This window comes from Phocoena sinus, chromosome 15, assembly GCF_008692025.1.
Source record: "Phocoena sinus isolate mPhoSin1 chromosome 15, mPhoSin1.pri, whole genome shotgun sequence".
NCBI classification, from domain to species: domain Eukaryota; kingdom Metazoa; phylum Chordata; class Mammalia; order Artiodactyla; family Phocoenidae; genus Phocoena; species Phocoena sinus.
In genome coordinates, this window is record NC_045777.1 from 43,454,946 (window position 1) to 43,475,055 (window position 20,110).

At 53.4% G+C, this 20,110-nt stretch overlaps 2 protein-coding genes across 5 annotated transcripts in view; both read left to right on the plus strand.

Moving 5' to 3' along the window:
• The first annotated feature begins 1,472 nt into the window (after positions 1 to 1,472).
• VSX1 (visual system homeobox 1) lies at positions 1,473 to 10,832 on the plus strand. 2 transcript variants are annotated; one of them, XM_032606605.1, is made up of 5 exons: positions 1,473 to 1,927; positions 3,887 to 3,965; positions 4,374 to 4,497; positions 5,316 to 5,496; positions 6,692 to 7,761. In XM_032606605.1, the coding sequence occupies exons 1-5, from the start codon at positions 1,504 to 1,506 to the stop codon at positions 6,979 to 6,981; spliced, it is 1,098 nt and encodes a 365-aa protein (XP_032462496.1). In that variant the 5' UTR covers positions 1,473 to 1,503; the 3' UTR covers positions 6,982 to 7,761. The 2 variants fall into 2 exon arrangements, with proteins under 2 accessions (XP_032462496.1, XP_032462497.1); XM_032606606.1 differs by lacking the exons at positions 5,316 to 5,496; positions 6,692 to 7,761 and adding an exon at positions 10,818 to 10,832 and having other exon boundaries at positions 1,504 to 1,927.
• An 8,532-nt stretch (positions 10,833 to 19,364) lies between these two features.
• ACSS1 (acyl-CoA synthetase short chain family member 1) overlaps positions 19,365 to 20,110 on the plus strand; it is a 41,895-nt gene continuing 41,149 nt past the window's right edge. The window contains exon 1 of one of the 3 annotated variants that reach the window (XM_032607171.1): positions 19,365 to 19,700. In XM_032607171.1, the coding sequence (XP_032463062.1) occupies positions 19,409 to 19,700 (292 nt within the window). In that variant the 5' untranslated portion in view covers positions 19,365 to 19,408. The remainder of the gene's footprint in view (positions 19,701 to 20,110) is intronic. The other 2 variants (XM_032607168.1, XM_032607169.1) reach the window with 2 other exon arrangements.

Here is a 20,110-nt window from a genome sequence, read left to right on the forward strand (position 1 = left end):
AAAGGAAAGTTATTGTTTTGCTAATCCCGGGAACAGCTTGCGAGGGGGAGATTTGGGTCTTCTTTTAATAATGAAAAGTTAATGCGCAGCCTCTTGTAATTATCTTTATCGGAAGCCCCTCGTTTAATCCTCAGGTTTGCAGAGGATCCACCCCGAGGCGCAGCCAGCTGTAGATCCACTTTGCCGGGTTCGGCTCCAGCTCGGGTTCCTCCTCGGCTCGGGTTCCGGTTCGGCTCGGGCTCGTCCCCGCTCGGCTCGGGGTCCGACTCCGGATCCGGCTGTGTTGATGGTGCGCGCAGAGACCCGTGGGGCGTCCGCGCGGCGCTGTGAGAGCTGCCGCACCCCTCGCTGGGCGCCCGCCTGGCCGCTCGCCCTCAGGGGCGGGACTGAGAGATTCTGCTTCCCGGGTTCCGCGTTGGAGAAGGGTGGGCTCAGGGTTCCGAGCGATTCAGGTTGGATGGGCTCAAATTTTCGGAGCGCGAGCCAGGAGAGGTTTACCCACGTGTTTCGTTTCGCGCCCACTTTAACAAATATGGGCGCTGCACGTGAAAATCACGCTTTCTTTGAATAGTCATAAAATCTGACAATAATTTGTTAGCCTCTATGAAGAGGGGTGGGTCCCAGTAGACAGGCCCTATTTTCCAATTTACCATCCCCACTTAGGGGTCGCCAGATAAAATACTGGTACACACTTATAATTTAAAAGAATCACAGTTCATCTGAAATTCTGATTTCACTGGACCTCCTGTAATGCAGTTTGCAAAACCCGGCGCCCTTCTCCGACGCCCTGGCCCGGCCCGGCCGCTCCCGCCTCTCTCTACTTCTTCTTCTTCAGCTCCTTCAGTGTGTGAATTTTGCGACCCGGACGGCTCGGCCATTAGAACGCTGGGGTGGGTTTGGCTGGAGTTGGAGTGGGCACGGGTTAAATGAACGTTTTCCACTCCTTTCCCCTTGGGGATTTTCGGGGAAGGCCTTGCCTCCAGCGGTGGCGTTGGAGGGCTGGAGGGGGTCATATCGGTAGTGTTGAGAGTGTGGCTGGGAATGGGGCCTTGGTCTTAATGGGTGACTGGATGCGGGGAGGGAGGCTTCAGGGAGACTGCGAGCGGGGCCTCCGCCGGAGTATCAGGAAGGGGAGAGAACAGAATCGGGATCTGGAGCCTGCGGCTTTCCGAGTAGAGGTTTAGGGAGGGGACGACTCTATTCTAGGAATAGAGTTGTCTGCTGCCTATTTTCCTCCCACCGAGAACGGGAGTGGGGGTGGGCAGGGGGACAACTGGAAAGGAGAGGGGAGAGGGAGCTGATTGAGGGCACCGCAGCTGGGAGGGCGGCGACCGAAGGGAGGGTAACTGGTGGCGTCCCCATCTCGCGGGGTCCAAGGCGTGACGCATCCGCGCCCCGCTGATTGGAGCCCTCCTGGCGCCCGACTCTATAAATCGTCCTCAGAGCTGCGCCCCCTCCGCAAAGGTTACCGAGAGAGGGTCCAGCCTCGCCGCCTAAGAAGCCATGACCGGTCGAGACGCGCTTTCCGACGGGCGTGCCAGGAGCAGGGCACTGGTGCCCGGAGGCCCGCCCACTGGCTCGCGCCCCCGGGGCTTTGCCATCACCGACCTGCTGGGCCTGGAGGCTGAGCTGCCCGCACCTGCTGGCCCCGGGCCGGGATCCGGCTGCGAAGGCCCCGCGGCCGCGCCCTGCGCGGGTCCACGGCTCTGGGGCTCCTGCTTGGCGCGCGGGGCCCTCCCTCTGGGACTCGGCCTCCTCTGCGGCTTCGGCGCGCAGCCCCCTGCGGCCGCCCGGGCGCCCTGCCTCCTCCTTGCAGACGTGCCCTTCCTGCCGGCCGAGGGGCCTGAGCCCAGCGCCCCGCGAGTCCCCGGCCGCCCGCCGACCCCGGCCGCCCGCCCGAAGCGCAGCGAGAGCGTCTCGACGTCCGGTAAGGAGGCCAGTCCGTGCCACTCCTGTCCCTTCCCTCGGCTCGGGCGCGCAGGGTGACACTCCGGGGCCCCGCCAAGCCCAACGCAGCCCCCCAGATCTAGGGAAGTCGGGACCCCAGAGCGTGGCCTCGCCGGGGAACGCATTCTCGCAGCCGCGCCCTCTGCCCCTGACCTCTCCTCCGGGTCTGGTCCCGCGGACACCACCACCACCCGGTCTGGACCCACCCTGGGGTCTCAGCGACCCGGTCGCGGTCTCCGGGGGCCTTTCCCCCGTGCCCGCGCGAGGCTCGGCCTCTGGGAACGGCAGAGGGCGGGAGGCCTGGCCCTGCCTCGTTCGTCAGTGGCACAGAACCCGGTGCCCGCCAGAGCTGGAGGGTTTGTTGAATTGATTGACGAATTGTCCGGCTCTTGGAGAGCGCGGGGCGGAGGCCTGGAACTGTCCTCCCTGTGCTGAAAAGCGAGTCTGGGTACTGCGCTTCTCCCCTCCTTCCAGCACGTGAGAAGCGAGCTCGCCCGTCTTATGGTAGCTGTGCCCAGCTCCTTAGAGAAGTCGGGGTGGATTGTGGGGAACAGAAGGGAGCAATGGAAATCTACAAAGACAGGGCCGAGAAATCGAGAGGTTTGGGGTGTGGGGGAAGAGAATGGAGAATTACACGAGAAGGGGTGGACAGAGAGAAACTATGTAGCGGACCGCAGAGCTGAGCATCCAGGCAGCCGAGGCAGAAAGAGTGTAGTGGTCTCCACTGCTGATTAAAGGAAGCAGGCGGGGGACTTCCCTGGAGGTCCAGTGGTTAAGACTCTGCGCTTCCACCGAAGCAGGTACGGTGGTCCGGGAACAACTAAGGTCCTGCATGCCCCGCAGCGAGGCAAAAAAAATAAAAAAGTAAGCAGACGGGATCAGCAGGCAGGCCAGCGTCCACCCAGCTCTAAAAAGACTTTGTTTCATGAGTGTCTAGATAAGATCAAATGAACCCCCCTATTAGTTGTTTCACTAAAAATGTTTACTTTTGGGGGTATTAGGTCTTCAAAATCCACTGACTATTTCACATTTACAGCTGGTCTCAATTCAGACTGGCCACATTTCAATAACCTTATATATCTATTGGTATACCAGATTGGACAGCATGGATAGCATAATATTATAATCCAATTTTTCTGGTGAAGTAATTGATGTAGGAGTAAAACTGACATTATTTTACTATTTTTGCATTTCTTAATTCACTTTTTAGTGTCTTGAAGCAAATATGCTTTTTAACAATGAACCTGACAATAGTTTGGTCTTCTAACCTTCCTTTCAACCTAGATCTTTTGATATAATGGATTTCAAAAGATAAAGCATAGTGGATTGGGTTCTTAAAATTATTTCACCTGCCATCTATGAATCATCAGGGCACATTTGCCAAGAATGAATTTCCCAGATCCCACTTCCAGAGGTTTGGAATCGGTACAGCAGGGCAGGGGGCCAGCTCTGATGAGGGTCTGATGTCACAAACCTCTGTCCTCCCTTTGAGAAATGTTGGTGTATTGGTTAAGATGAGGAAGGTGAGTTAGAGGCAGAAGGAAGGGGATGAATTTGGAAGCTGAAGGGACAGGAAATGCAATTAGTGTTCAAGTAGCTTTGGCTTCACACAGTCTGGGGTTTGAATCCCAACCCCACTGTTGACTACCTGTGTGACCTTGGGCAAGTTAGTTAATCTCTCTGTGCCTTGGTTTCCTCCTCTGTAAAAAGAGAATAATAAAAGCAGCTGCCTTGGAGTCCTTTTAATTTATGGAGAAGAACGGTGATAATGCACGAGCAGTGCTAAGCTCAGCACCTGGAGCATGGTGTGAAAAATGCGAACTTGTAAATATTCACATCCCCAGCAGGTTCACAGCGTCAGTACTCAAAGTAAAATCCAGAAAACAAAGTGAAAAATACGCTCACCTTGAAAGTCCTCCCTCTCTCCTTGTGCTCACAGATGAGGACAGCCCATGTGAAGACAGGAGTGACCTGAAGACGTCCCCCGCCCCCGGCAAGAGGAAGAAGCGGAGGCATAGGTACCTGCCCTCACCCCTTTCCTTGGGACACAGTGCCTGAGAATCAGCTGGCCCTGCATTAGGGCAGCGGCGGGAAGGGCTCAGTAGCCATTTGGGAATGTAATTCTGCAATTCCCAGGGGGCTGCAGGTCAGCCTTGGTAGCATTTTAAAGATACAATTTTGCAGGCCTTTAAAATGGGTCTTCCTAGAATGAGTTGATGGAATTCACTGAGGAGAAAAAAAGACCTAAAGAACTTTGTTTGGTCTGAATTAAATTGTGGACTTTCCAGAGGCTAATCATTCAGAGGTGGGGCATCCAGTTTTCATGAAGTAGACAAAGAGGGGCCAGGCATGGGGTCCTCTGAGTCTGGAAGCCTTGCAGTCTCCTGTGGACATGTGCCCACGTGTGTGTTCGGGTCTCCCTCCAGGACCGTCTTCACCGCCTACCAGCTGGAAGAGCTGGAGAAGGCCTTCAGCGAGGCCCACTACCCTGATGTGTACGCCCGGGAAATGCTGGCCGTGAAGACCGAACTCCCCGAAGACCGAATACAGGTGCAGGTCCCACCACCCAGAGACACCACAGAGAACATGCTGCCCTTACAAGCAGTGAGTCAGCCCACAGCCACCTCTAAACAGCCCAGCACTTCCCCCTCCGCACCCAAACCGCAGGTTACTTAGATGCTAGAGCTTTCCTTTGTGTTCATTTAGAGAGGATGACCCCTGTAACCTTCAAGCCTTTTTTCCTTTTATTAAATCACTCTTAAAAATTACACAGTGTGCGCTGCATCTAGAAACTATGTCAGGATATTAATGAAAAAATGACTATCACTTCATTGCAAACCCTCAAAGAAACCAGTGTAAATAGCCTGACGAGGCTTTTCTGCAAACTGCCCCCATGCCATATGCACATCTGGCCCTGGAACATGTACTCACAGGCACACAGGATTGGTCTTTGTCTTTATAGAAAGCCGTCCTGTGTGTGCCTCAGCCTCTGTGCTGACAGCACATCCTCGCCAGGTCAGAAGATATGCCACTCAGTCTTTTTAAACAGCTTAACAATAATCGACACTATTATTAAGATAAAGCAATCCAACAACCGAGGTTAGAAGAGACCATTGCCCTGGTGAGCTGCTCCCATCAGTGTAAAAATCGACTTCTTTACACACTGTGGGATACTCTGATTTTGTTTTGTCATCCCTGGCTCCGTGGAAACCTCGGTGGAAATTGGTCCCGATCACCCAGCACGACCAGTCCTGCGAGCCACGAGAAAGGCCTGGGTCCCAGGTGCCCCCAAGAGGGTGCACCTGTGCCCCTCTGTGCTGGGGTCTCCTCCCGTAAGCCCTTCTGCTTCCCCTCCCGCCTCAATCCAGGTCTGGTTTCAAAACCGGCGGGCCAAGTGGCGGAAGCGGGAGAAGCGCTGGGACGGCAGCAGCGTGATGGCTGAGTACGGGCTCTACGGGGCGATGGTGCGACACTGCATCCCGCTGCCCGACTCAGTCCTCGGCTCCGCGGAGGGCAGCCTGCTGGGCTCCTGTGTGCCCTGGCTCCTGGGTAAGGAAGAGGGTCCCGTGGCCGTGTCCTGCCAGAGATGTTGGGGGTCCGCATGCCCGGTGGCCGTTGCCAAGCCAAGCAATGTAAATTTACTCAGATTCAGGCCCAGAATATCACATCCGATTCTTAATGAATTACAAAGGCTTGGACTCTGATCAGATGCCTTATTTTTCATTGGAACTACGTAGGCAGTGTGTAGACAGGTCCAATCAGGCCCTGGTTTTATGAGTGGAATGACACACTTTCATTATATGAAATATGTTTCCCAAATGTTGAGAGCTGTTAGAGGTTTTGGAAACCATACAGTTCAGAGCTCATGGTAATAGGAAGCGGGAAGGCGCAGGCAGTGAACCTGCAGACTGTTAACCCCTTGCACCCTGGACTCAGGAGGTCCAGTTCCTGGTCCTGGCTTGGCCATTAATAATCTGCCGTGAAGCTGTTCTGTCCCCTAGTTCTTGGTGCTGGAACAGTCTTCACTGGTGAGGTCCAAGCTTTGAGGCGGGGCATTCTGAGGAGCTGGCACCCTTACTGGTCTGTTGGCTGTTACCAGAGACACTCGGGCTTGGAGGAATGAGTGACAGACAGCACGCTGGGCAGGGTGTGAGATTAGGATTAGGGGGCCGAGGGGGCATTTTAGGCTGGGGAGGAGGAGGGGTTTTGTTCAGCAAACACTTTTTGAACCCCTACCCACCTGACACTGTGCCGGAACTGAAAAAACCAATCACCTTTGCCCTCAAGGGTTGGAGAGCCTGGAGGGAACTTTGGGCAGGTAACCGGGCCCACCCCTCTGAGTTTACACGAGCAGGTGGGGTGGAGCTTACTGAGTCCGCAGGTCTGTGGCCGAACAAGAAACTGGGCCTCGTGCTGCCAGACATCTGACTTTTTGAGAGAAGCTGGAAGTTTGACTTTTGATGTAAATCTCCTGATTTTAAAATGTTGCCAACAAGTTTTAAAATAAAAATTTAAAAATCACCATGTCATCCAAACAAGGCACTTTGCTGGCTGTGTCCAGCTGGCAGACACCAGTCTACAACCCCTGATGTTGAGAGTTACCTACGAGACTCTCCTGCAAGCCCCAAGACAGGTACCAATAAGGGAAATTCTAATGGGATTTGGAGAACAGTGACATGGAAGAAATTGACTTAATTGCTGTATTTAGAGATATCTGTTTTTATTTATTTTCCTTTTTTGCAAGGGATGCATAAAAAATCCACAGGGATGATAAGGAAAGCAGAAAGTGAAGAAAAGCTGGCAGGACTCTGGGGCTCTGACCATCTCAAGGAAGGTTCTAGCCCACATCAGGCAGGACCCCAGAGGGGCTTGGAGGAAGGCAGCCCTGAGAGCGGCTTGGAAGACGTGGCCATTGATCTCTCCAGCACCACACGTCAGGAGACCAAGAGAGCGCAGCAGGGGTCTGGTACCCAAGGATGTTCAGACTCTGAGGGGCTAGAGGCGCTCCAGCCAGGGAAGGAGGGGACCTTATGAGGCTGCAGGTCCCCTCTCCCCCACCAAAGGCTGGAAATATGCACATTCCTCACCAGCTTTTTTCAAAAGACAAAAGTTGTTGAAGACTCTCAGTTGGATTTTCTTCTTCCGGTGTCAGGATGAAATGCAATGCCACTTGCTTTAACAAGACAAATGGTGACTTATGGAAAATTCCATTTCATTCTAGAATGGAAATCATTCCTTAAAGGCACATGAATCAGTTAATTTGGTGTAAAACTTTTATTCTCTTCTGTAGAACTTGAGGAGGGAGGATATTAAGTCCAAAACCCATTTTCACTGCCAGACATCCCAAGATTTGGTTCAATATACTGTGTAGACTCACAGGTTAAGTCTGCTGTCCTTACTTTGAATCCAAAAATACAAAATTATTTAACCTACAGAGAATCATATATCTTCATAGATACTGAAGACCTCATGCAGAACTCATATGAATGAAACATAACATTTTTACCTTGAACTTGGCTTTGGACTTTTTCATTTTCTTGTTAGGCAATGATTCTATGTCCTCCTGAGTGTCATTTGATCGGGTCTGTCATTCCAACCAAGAAAGTCCTCTCTCCCTTCCCTTCTGAAACAGCACAGGACCATATCTGAACAACTGTTGAATATCTATAAACAGTGTTTTAAGTTCAGACCAGGCTTCTTGGTTTTTTAAAATTTATGTTTGAGAGCACTTTAGTGACTTGATTTCGTGAATGTTTCCTCGCCTGTATTTCCTTTCCTTTATTTATTATTTTAAAATAAACGTTTTGTGGTGTGTTGGTGTCTCACACACCCCCTCTTTCTGCACGTGCACCTCCTGCTGGCCCTGCCGAGGGCGCCTCCATTAGCCTGGAAACATTATACCCCAAGTGTTTCACGCTCGGGCTGCAGCACTTACCCTGTGTCGCTCTGTAAACTCCTATGGGGCAGCGTCGGTGTCTAATTCTCTTTTCTGAGTTCAGAGTCCAGAGCTTACACCTTGCTGATGGGGAGGCTGAGGGGGAAACACGGCTCTCCTTGAAGAAGAAAGCGTGGGAAGGAGGGTGAGGACCCTCTAAGCAGGTGGCTTCCTCTGGGAATGGGCGCCGCCGCCCTTCGGGCTGGGCCTAGCTCTGCCGTCTCTCCGGATGAGAAAACACGGTTTCCTTCCTTTGGTCTGTTTCTCTTATCCTGTGATTGTCCCAGACTTTTGTGAAAATTAAATGTCACCTATCCTTACTGCAGCAACAGCAGCTAACAATGAGCCCCACCTTCTCTCATTCATTCTGGCACCAAGAGCTCAGCTGAAGCCTGGGGCTGACGGCGGGAGGGCAGGTGCTGGGAAGAATCTGGAAGTCACCTTCTCTCTGTCCCGCTGGACCTGCAGAGCAGGCCCTGAGCGATGTGGCCACACCTGTTCTGGACCCTCTGCTGCCTCAGGCCGGTTCTCAGATTCTTGCCTCCATCTCTCTTTCTAGTTTATCCAGGCTTGAGTTTGGGGGAGGGAGCTAGTAACCTGTGCAACTTACATACAGCACACTCATAAAATAAAATATTATGCAGCCACTAAAAATGATAACAATGAGGCATACTTACATGGAAAGAGGTTCATGAAATGTTGCCATGTGGGGGCTTCCCTGGTGGCTCAGTGGTTAAGAATCCACCTGCCGTTGCAGGAGACATGGGTTCGAGCCCTGGTCCGGGAACATCCCACATGCCATGGAGCAACTAAGCCCGTGTGCCACAACTACTGAGCCCACAAGCCACAACTACTGAAGCGCGCACGCCTAGAGCCCGTGCTCCACAACAAGAGAAGCCACCACAATGAGAAGCCTGTGCACTGCAGTGAAGAGTAGCTCCCACTCGCCACAACTAGAGAAAACCCATGCGCAGCAACAAAGACCCAACGCAGCCAAAAATAAATTTTAAAAATTAAAAAAAAATTAAAATTATAAAAAAAAGTTGCTGATTGAAAACTCCTAAACGAACCCAAAAAAGGATACAAGTAGAAAAAGATATGTAAAGCAGAATAAAAATGAAATAAAGAAACTTAACTGCCATAGAACTATACAAATAGTGGACAAATTTCTAGGCAAAATTATCTAAAAAAGGAGAAAACAGGAAGAGGCAAAAGAGAAAGGGACTAGAACCAGTAATATAGACCATTTAAAATGTATAAGGACACTAATGTCTCAGTGTTTTCAGTCATAAAATGAGGATCATAATAGAACACCGTTGTTTTCGTGGAGATTAAATGGAAGGATGTGAGTAAAGTGCTTACCTTGGTTTCCAGCATGGTAGAGAAAGAGCAAAATAAATACTATTGTTACACGATTACTGGCATTCCCGTTAGTATCAAGACCCCAGTGAGAACACTTGTCATCATCATTATTTAGCAACATGGGATCCACTAAGTAAATCATGGGATAATAACCGGTTGGAACACTGTGCAAACAGCGTTTAAGAAGAGTCCCAGGGCTTCCCTGGTGGCGCAGTGGTTGAGAGTCCGCCTGCCGATGCAGGGGACACGGGTTCGTGCCCCGGTCCGGGAAGATCCCACATGCCGCGGAGCGGCTGGGCCCGTGAGCCATGGCCACTGAGCCTGCGCGTCCGGAGCCTGTTGCTCCGCAACGGGAGAGGCCACAACAGTGAGAGAACCGCGTACCGCAAAAAAAAAAAAAAAGGAGTCCCAGGGGCACAGCAGAACTCCACCCGGGGGCCGCTGGGCACAGGAGAGGGACATGCCCAACGTGGACAACCATGCACTGTCCGGTGAACTTAAATCTGGGCTGGGCCTTCCAGCAGCTGGGGGACCCAGGTAGGGTCTGTCCTTCTGCCTCCTTCGCCTGTCCTGTTTGTCCAGGCCAGGGTGCTCGGCGCTCGACAGGCTTCCTCACTCTCCATTGGTCAGAACTTCTGTCACTCTTGGGCCTAAACCAATCGTGAGTCAAGGGGGCAGAATTCCTCGTTGGGCTTAGACCAAAAATGCACCTGCGTTCCCCAAGCTTCTCTCGCCCTAAAGCTAAGTATATTTGGGCTCCTTCCAGCAAAGAAGAAAAAGGAGTGGCCGCTGACCAGCCAAGGGACAGGCTGGCCACAGGCAGGATTTGAAATAGTATATGTGACACTAAAAAAGAAGAAAAGAAGGCAGATGAAATTCCTTTGAAACGTTCAGAGCATTTATCTTTGGATCACGGTAAATGGATACTTTTGGTCTTTTTTTCATATTTTCTAAGTTTTGTAAAGTTAGTATGTAAAAATATAATAAAATAGTGATTATTAATATTAATAATATTATTAAAATAGAAATTCCTCTTTCTCAATTTAGGGCTAAGCACACACAGGACAAAATCTCATTTAAAAATACAATGAAAACGTTTAAGGATAGAGTCCGTATTTTGCCTGCATCTCCTGTCAGGTCAACAGAAGTGCCAACTTGACAGGAAACACACAGTCCCCCTTCAGCCCTTACTCAAACCATGCAGCAAATTGGAATCTGACCACTGACAGCAGGACTGAATTGTCTCCAGCTTTCAAAATTGCTTTCCAGCTGAAATGTGGCTATAAAAGCCTAAAAGGAGATTTTTAAAAAATTATAATTTTAGCAAGGCCAATTTGGACAGATTCCTACTATGAACCAGTGTCACCCCCGCTGCACTTTGGTGACAAGAGCAGCACATCAGTGCCTGAGAAACATGCGTGACTCCAGGAGATATTTTCAGAAATGACAGAAGAACAAGATATAGCAATCAGTGTCGTTTTCTTAAGTTTACCAGTATAAATACGATAAACTAAAACTATCATTCTCTGTGGTCTACAAATCATGTCCATATTGTCTTTTTTTATTCTCACAGCAGGTGAGAAACTGAGCTGCAGAGAAATTAAGTGAACTTGCTAAGATGATTCTCAAGTTTATAAGGCTCAGGGCCAGAAGAGCTAAGCCAGCCTTGAAGCAGACAGAGGCGGCGACTTGTTCTGCCTCATGTGGACACTCGGGTGAAGCTGTACGGTCAGGCCTGAGAGTGCTGGCTGGGGAAGCAGACAGACCCAAGAGCAGGGAGCATACGCGCATGCGGATACAGAGGTGGCAAGGCCGGCCACGAAGGAAAGGGCTCACTGTTTGATATGTTATTGGGACAATTGTTTATCCAAACGGGGAAAAATGAAATGGACATCAGTTTCACACCTCACAGGAAAATATGTGCAGGTGGATTAGACAAATGTGAAAGGCAGAACTATAAAGCTTTTAGATGTTTGGGTCTAGAAGATGCTTCAGTTGCCCCAAGGCTGTGGTTCAAAACAACCATTTTATTTTGCTGACAGTTTTGTGGGTCTTTCTTCAGCGAGGCTTACCAAACCTCAGCCCCTCTTTCCACCCGTCTATCATCTCATCTCTCTGTCCACACGTTATATTTTTCCGAACCGTTTGAGATTAAGATGTATACACCATCAGACCCCTTACCTCTGTTTTTCCAGCTTGATTGAGATATAATTGATTGATAGACCATTGTGTACGTTTGAGGTGTACAATGCCATGATTGGACACATGTGTAATGGCAGCCAAAGAACACTGGGCCATTGATCTGATATTGGTCTTGGGATTCTTCGAGCCTCACTTTGGAAGCTGAGTAGGGATTGCAAAGGTTTCAGAATCCTGGGAATGGGACCAAGAATTTTGTCTTGAGTATAGCTCTAGGGAGACCTGCTCTCAGAGAATTACTGTGAAACTCTCTGTTTTCCGATGTTAACTTCTGCTCATTCAGGTCCCGTTCACAGGATTTCATCAGGGACCCCACAGGCTGCTGCATACCCTGTTTTGGTGCATGACCACCTTCAGCTACACCCTCTGATGTTGCCAAAGTTTGCTCCTCTGGGGAGTTTCTCACACAGCTGTGTTCTGCCCAAAATAAGCGTGCTGTGTCCCTGTCACCATTGATGGTCCCTGTTAGTGCGCGCCCCACGTGCAGGGCTCCCCGATGATGCAAAGGGTTCAACAACCTTAGGACAGAAAGCACTGATCTCCCAAGTGTATTGTATTCTTTCCCAAATCTATTACCCGGCTGGTGAGAGCAGAATCACACCCATGACATCTGGGCCCAAGGAAAGGCACGCAAAGCTGTTCTTACAGAAGCACCCTCCAAGTTAAGGCTTCCACACAGATATCTATCAAGGGACTTCCCTGGTAGCACAGTGGTTAAGAATCTGCCTGCTAATGCAAGCGACACGGATTCGAGCCCTGGTCCGGGAACATCTCACATGCCACGGAGCAACTAAGCCCGTGTGCCACACTACTGAAGCCTAGAGCCCGTGCTCCGCAACAAGAGAAGCCACCGCAATTAGAAGCCCGCGCACAGCAATGAAGAGTAGCCCCCGCTTGTGGCAACTAGAGAAAGCCTGCGTGCAGCAAAGAAGACCCAACACAGCCAAAAAAAAAGGTATCTATCACAAGGGAACGGTAGAGACCCATGGTTTCGTTCTGACTTCTCTGGATCCTCCCCACTTCTTAAAAATTCATCCAAGGCTGGCTGCCTTTTTGCCCTTTCCATCAAAGTAAATGGATAAATAAATCAATCATCACCAATAACATGCTGGCACCACCTGTTGGCAGGCATGTGGCTGTGCTCTGGCCTGACTTGCGGGTCAAACATCTAAAAGCACAGCTTGAACACGTTTGTGTAGAGGAATTTTTCTACCCATCCTTCCAACCCACCCACTGAGCCACCGACGGTGGTCGTCTCTCCTTTGAAATGTCTACAGTCATGTAACTGTTTCGTTAGCCACCCTTTCTGTGGTTAAACTGCCCAGTTTATGATACTTTGTTATAGGAGCCCACACGGACTCAGACACAAAGGCCTCATCATTTTTCAATTTATCATCATTTAAAATAAATGATTCCCGCTATTTCCTATGCCCAGTCCACCACCTTAATCTCTCTCTGCCGCTCATACTAGGTCTCTCCTCTCCTTCCCCAGATTGTCTGTCCCTCAAGTTCAGGGCTGTTCTGGACGCAACTAGCCTTCGTTGATGAGGGCCCCATTGTTCAGGATATGCTCCTGGACTTCCCTTGATGGAGACGTGGCTTCGAGGCCCACGCTGTGTTCTTCCTGTCCGCTGGTCCTGAAGCAACTTCGAAGTTAAAGGCAGAATCTATCACTAGGTGGCAGTGTTGGCCAGCTTTAAAGTTTGTCAAAATGGGCACTGGGTACTAGAAATTTGTTTTGTTTTCTATCCCTCATCTTCCCATTCAATCAATCCACAATCAATCAATCAATCCAGATTCATTGGGCCCCTGCTCAATCCACACACACCCTCCTGGATTCTCAGCTGGTGCCTTCAGGGCTGGGCTCTGTTTAATTTCTTTGGGACCCCCAGGGGCCGGCCCCAGAGGAAGCGGTGTCCATCCCAGGCGGTCAGCACATGTTTGCTGGCTGACCCTTCCCTGTCGTGGCCTTTGTCTCAAGGTCGTGCTCATATCATAAACCCTCACATTTGGGTTGATTGAGCTGAGAGGCTGGGGAGCCCCAGAGACATTCCTGAGGCCCCAGGTAGGGACGGTGATGTGTTTTCAGCTGCCTCTGCTGTCTCAGGCAGAAAAAGAGACCGATCTCTCAGACCAGCCCAGAAGCTGCTCCCTGGTTTCACTCCATACCTCTCATCCTCCTCTGATCCCAAGGAGCCCAGCATCCAGGGCGATCACTGCCAAACGAGCGTCTGAGCAGGGATTTCCACTGGCCTGAGACCATGAAGGGGACAGGGCAGCCACCACTGAGCATCGGGACCTCGGGTTCAGAGTGAGGGGACTGCACAGGCCTCTGCCAGACGATGGACCTGCAGGATGAACCACGAGGACAAGTGGCCACAGGGGCTTTCTGGCGTGTGTGGGAAACCCACAGGCTGTTCAGGATGAGGTCTTGGTGTGGGAGCCGCCTCTTCTAAGCAGTGTTGCCCTTGGCCGTCCTGCCCCTTGCCCTTGGCAGTAGAAGCATCCTCCCCCTCTACCTGCCCGCTGCTCGCGGTTCGGTCTCAAAGGAAACTCCGAGACTCAGCCGAGAGCACCTTCCCTAGCTGCCCAGCCCCTCAATTTTTAATTTTATGCATGTCAAAATACAAACGTTCCCAGCCAGAACTGCTGCCATTCTCAGAAGCTGTTGGACCAAAATCTGTTTATCCCTGGTTGCACTTGAGTCCAGGATACAGTTGGTTCTAGGGGGACGGCTTCAACAGGAGACCGCAGGAAGTGAGCTGGGGTTCGGGGGTGAGGGGAGGGAGGCATGACTTCACTGCTGGAGCCCTGAAGTGGGAGGAGAAACAGCAGACTGAGGGGAACAGCAGCCCTCTAGCTGGGAGGGGGCAGTCTACTAGTTGGGAGCCAAAGAAAGACAAGGGAAGGGGCGGGGAGGGCATGAGATTTAAGCTCATTAGCCCTTAAATACGCCTGTGCCACCCCCATGCCTTAGAAGCTATGATTTTACGGAAACAGAAAAAGCCGGATACTCTGTATGCCATATCCCCATGGGGATAAACACAGCACCTGGCGTTCGAGAGCCGAAGGATTCAGGGTCTGGCTCCCACTCATTCATCTTGCACATGACAACACCGAGGCACTTACTGCACGGTGGGCTGGGGGCAGCGCGAGGGCCTGGTGCGCTTGTCCTGGCTCCCTGACAGCGCCCTCTGTCCACCCGGCTTCCTCGAGGTGGACGGAGGAGGAAGCCAGGGCTTGATCCACGGGTGACGGTGGCCACGGCTCACAGTTCCTAGAGCTTGGCCCTCAGAGGGACCTTCTGTGTCTGGTGATCGCCCCTGGCCTGCTGCCACAGCAAGTGTCCATGCAGAGAGGCGGAAGGGGCCGTGGCTGTGAGGTCCCTGTGGACCTGGGCAGCGAGAGAACCGGTTCCTGGAGGTACCAAAGACACATCACAAGAGATGCCGCTGTCTTCTCCGATGGCGCTCTTGACCACTGTGGACTGTGGGAGTGTCTGCTGGGGGCCACGGAGAACTCAAAAGCCAAAGTCCTTCTTGTGGTTTGTGGATGGATGACACCTCAGTCTTTCCTGCTCACAGAGGGCTAGAGGGAGTTAAGGGGTTCCAGGATCTGGTGTTGACGGCATTTAGGGAGCTTGTTGCAAGAGCTGCATGAGAACAGACCCACCCCGAGGTCTGCTGGCTCCATATGGCCCCATCCTAAGCAGATGGGGGTCCCCAGCTCTGGGAGGACACCATTGCCAGCCCTATGCCACCTGGAGTCTGTTCTGGTTTTCACATCTGGTCTCTCCCACTCGTTGGTGGTGAACCCTCCTGCCCTGGGGCTGCTGTGTGCATGTTTCCTCCCGGGGATCTGGTGTGCAGGGTTACAGGGCGCTTCGTGGGGGTCCTGGAGACCCAACTGCTGAAGCCACGGATACGAGTGTGCCCACACGTCATCGCTGCCACTGAGGTCATGGGGACATCGGGAAATGCGGGCCTGGGGGCAGGGAGCCTGATACCCTTGTGCAGCCCATCCCAGACCCCCAGCAGCTGCATCCTCTCCTTCCTCCTACCCACTTCAAGGCTCTTAGTGTGGATTTTCTGTATTGGTTTTGCTTCGCATTTCAGTCATTTGATTTGGTGCCTGTCTCCCTGTCTCCCCCTTTCCTTGGTCGTGCCCTTGGGCTCAGGGGCTGTGTCTAGTTCATTGCTGTTGAGCTGACAGCCTCCATGTTGGCCCATGCACACGGGGTGGGTGGTGGTCCATCACTGAAGGGAGTTGTGGGAGTGAGGAGAACAGGGGCCAAGGAGCGGGGAGCTCTGGTGGCTCAGTGCTGGGTCTGCTGAGGGGGACAGGTGGGTCTCCCGAACCTGTATCTACAAAGCTGCTTCTCAGGAGGGTCCAGTGCTCCGAGCAATGTGTTTGACTAAGAAGTCAAACACCCTGAAGCTGCTAAAGCTGTGAGCGCTGGGGGCCAAGGCCCCCCACTTGACAGCTGTGCCGCCTTAGGTGGGTGTGTCCCCTCTCTGTGTTTGCTTTTGCATGTGTAAAGTGGGGACCAGGGCAACCTTCTCTTAGGATTGTGAGGGTTGCTGTCTCCGAGTTGAACATCAGGCCTGAGACGTAAAGTGAGCCCAGCTCCCCTGAAAACCCTCCCAGGCCTCCCACATCTGCACCTGCCAACTTGCAGCCCTCTGCAGCAGACGGTCCTGCCCGTGTTAAGGGCAGGGGCTTCTGTGACCCACGCTGCCTAGATGACCGGCTGCTCTCAGAACTGCCAAGGCCCCATGGGAAGCTGCTCTGTGGATGTGGCCAGACGGGCGGTGGGGTGTGGCTCTACTTGCCATAGTTCCCAGAGAGCCGCTTCCAGGAGGCAGCTGGTGGCCTTGGCCTTAGTGGCCTCATCCTGGGTAAACTGGGCTGCAGGAAGTGCAATCTGTACCACCTGATTGGCTCAGCAATGTTTTCTGTACCCACGATCACTTCTCTTTACCCAGCCTGAAGGGAACACCAGCTTTGCACTTCTTTCTTTCTTTTTTTTTTTTTTTAGATGTTGGGGGTAGGAGTTAATTAATTAATTAATTTATTTTTGCTGTGTTCGGTCTTCGTTTCTGTGCGAGGGCCTTCTCTAGCTGTGGCAAGCGGGGGCCGCTCTTCATCACGGTGCGCGGGCCTCTCACTATCGCGGCCTCTCTTGCTGTGGGGCACAGGCTCCAGACGCGCAGGCTCAGTAGTTGTGGCTCACGGGCCTAGTTGCTCCGCGGCATATGGGATCCTCCCAGATGAGGGCTCGAACCCGTGTCCCCTGCATTAGCAGGCAGATTCTCAACCGCTGCGCCACCAGGGAAGCCCCTGTACATCTTTCTTTAGAGTCAATTCCATGTACATTGCCCACTGTTCCTGTAATAGGGGTGGGGCAGTTGAGCCGCCTTTATGTGGCTGTTACAGTCAGCTGGCGGGTGTTCTGGTGGCAGAGTGAATTGAGAGGTGGATTGCGGCCATCTGCCCTGGGGGGCCCGGGGACAGGCTGGGGGCTGTGTCCCACGGAGCTCCAGAGCCCTGGCCTCGGCTGCCCACTGGCCGGGCCCAGGCCTTGAAGCAGAACGTACCTCTCCCCCATCCCCACCTCCGCGACCTGATGGCGGCGGTGGTCTCCACTGGTCACAGTCTGAGGGACCTGGCCCCACTTTGGGTGACCTGAGGGCCAGCCGGGTCCTGGGCACCTGGCTCCCTCAGTGATGACGGCTGGGCAGGGTCTGGGTACTTGGCCGTGAGGGTGCTGCCAGCTGAGATCTCCCTCTTCAGTCGGGCCTGGGCACTGGCAGGAGGAGCCAGACTAGGTGCTGGACGAATGCTGCCAGGTAAGGTAACCGGCCGGCGCATGCACCCCCTCCTTTTAGCCTTGGAGGGTGAAAGTCAAGCCTTGGGACCTTGAACAAGTAAAATGAAGGGTAATGATGTTGCTTTGCTTACGGGATTTGTTAAGTGTTAAAAGCCACAAGGAGGCAGGGAGACAGAACTAAATGCCTCCCCTTCCCGTTCTTGTCAGAACAGAGAATAACATTTGTTTTGGTGGAGGTTTTATAGGAACATCATCACCTGGCCATGACCTAACCTCAAGAACAAAGGATCTGACACCAAGAAGTCTGCAACAACTAACCACGCCCCTCCCTCACCTTTCCTATAAAAGGGCTTTGCTGAAATCTTTTGGGGACTTCAGGGTTTTTAAGGCATGAGCCACCTGTCTCCTTGCATGGCCCTGCAATAAATGTTTCTCTGCTCCAAACTCCGATGTTTTGAGATTGTTTGGCCTTACAGGCATCAGGCACACGGACTTGCATTTAGTAGCATTCTCTCCATGGGGCCTCTTCCTCCAGAAGGCTAGAGCTTACAGTATGGCAGCTGGGTTCCAGGACAGCAGGGGCTGCAGCTGTGGCCTTGCGGGGCCTGGACTGGGACAGTCAGAGCAGCACTGCTTGCCCACTTGAGGGGGAGCTTCTCACTTACACAAGGGGGTGAAGTTGATGGCCATCTTTGGGGCCCCCAGCCACAGTTATGGTCTTTCCCTATTTCAATTTTATTTATTCTATTAAAAAGGTGATTCAGGCCAAGTGGTGAAGCAGAAATTGAGGTGGGAGTAGGGTTCTGCCCACCATGTACCTATTTCTTAGGGCTCAGTGCCCTCATTTTTTCCACTCAGGAGTTGAGAGTGGGCGGGACTTGATAGCATTAGATAATTTTTAAATTAAGTGAAAAATGCAGGTCGAGCACTTGGCACTGAGCAGGGCCCATGTCTAGTGCTAGTTATCACTGGTTTCCCAGCCTAGAACTCAACCAACCAGTTTTCAAAACTACCCTTTTCCTTCTGTTTACCTTATTTATTATGTATTTAGTTTGTGGGTGCTGTAATATTTAAGAGTCTGGTTGAGACAAGTTTCTGTGGGTTCCCTTCTATCTTTCCTGGCTTGACAACAAGAACACCACCCCCACTACTGGGCTTCCTGGGTACAGCCCAGGGAAGGAGGTATCACTCCTGTTTCCCCCTCCTCAGGGCTGCATAAGAATAAAAGAGTTGGTGTCTGAAACATGCAACCTGGAAGGGGCACTCAGTGAGTTCATTAGTGGAGGTGGTGTAGGCACAGAGACGTTAAGGAACTCGCCCGAGGTCACAGAGCTAGAAATGTCGGGTTTTGAACCCAGGCCACAGATGCTGGAGCAATGAGCGAAAACTCCCCAGGGTTCCAAATCAGCTACGGTTAGTGGAGCGTTTACTTCTCTACCACATGAAAGCACCGGACCCCAGACCACCGCCCCAGGTCCCCACAGCCTCCTGCGCCCAGGACCAGCTCATAGCCCACAGGGTTTGCTTATGTGTGTGGGCATCTTGGTGGGGGGCGGGGGACGGGTACAGGCCGACCAGGCCGCTAGAGGGTTCACTCGCAAGGGCGCCCAAAAGGATGAATACTTTGCCTTCAGCCTCTGAGATGTTGAATTGACCTAACTGGTGGTCCTCGGACCCACCTAAGGGCCTCGCTCCGTCGGTCTCCTGAGGCCGACCAAGCCGGCTCTCTCCCACGCCAGACAGTTCCGGGCGCCCGGGAGAGCCTGCGTCCGCGGCGCGCGTATCTGCAGGTTCCCGCGCGGCGCAGCCGTCGGGGCTTGAGGACGCACCAACTGAAACCCCGGCAGCCCGCTCTGGGACCACTTCCCCAGCTGCTCCCTCTCGCTTCCCGGCTCCGCTCTAGGGTGGGAGAAGAGAGGCGAGGTGGGACGAGGTGGGGCGGGTAGATTCTTCAGACTGGGACCCGTAGGGCCCGGGGTTGGCCGGAGGGCGGGGTCGGGGGTCGGGGCCTGGCCGGGGCGTTGACCGGAGGGTGGGGCCTGGGCTGGGCGTTGGCCGGAGGGCGGGGCGGGGACGGGCTGGGCGCGGGCACGCGAGGGCACGGTTGCCACAGCCGCGCGGGGCTCTGAGGCGCGATGGCGGCGAGCTGCTTGGGCCGCGGTGTCGTACGGCTCCTGGGCGGCCTTCGCGGGGTGGGCGCGCGGGGCCTGGCGGCCCCCCGGCTCTGGGGCAGCGCCTCCGCCCCCGCCGCGCCGGCCGGCTCGTACCAGGAGCGGATCGCGCTGGCCGCCAGCGAGCCGGCAGCCTTCTGGGGGCCGCTGGCGCGGGATGTGCTGGTGTGGGACACCCCCTACCACACTGTGAGCGACTGCGACTTCCGCAGCGGCAGGATCGGCTGGTTCCTGGGAGGCCAGTTAAACGTGTCCGGTGAGTGGGCCTGGGGGCTGGGGCGCCCCAGCTCACGCGGCCCGAGGGGACCCCGAGCCCAGCCGGCGGCGGCCCCACATGCTCCCTCCTCAGCGTTCGGGACTCGACCCCGGCGAGCTGCGCAGTCACCCCGCCCCCAACCACTAGCCCCGGAGACTCCCGGCCCGGCCCGACTCCCCAGTCCCGGCTCGGGCACCCGGCGTCCCCCAAGTTTAACTGGGGCTCCCACCGTCCCGCACGGCGAGCGCGCCGGGCCGCGGTGGAGGCGGTGAGGGGTTCCAGGAGCAGGACTACCTGCTCTCGCCCCGGCGCCAGAGACAGAACCGAAAAGCTTCTGGCCGATGTCACCGCCAGGTCCCGGCCGGGGACCCGCCTGGGGAGCAGCCCTGCTCGTGTAAACAAATCGAGCC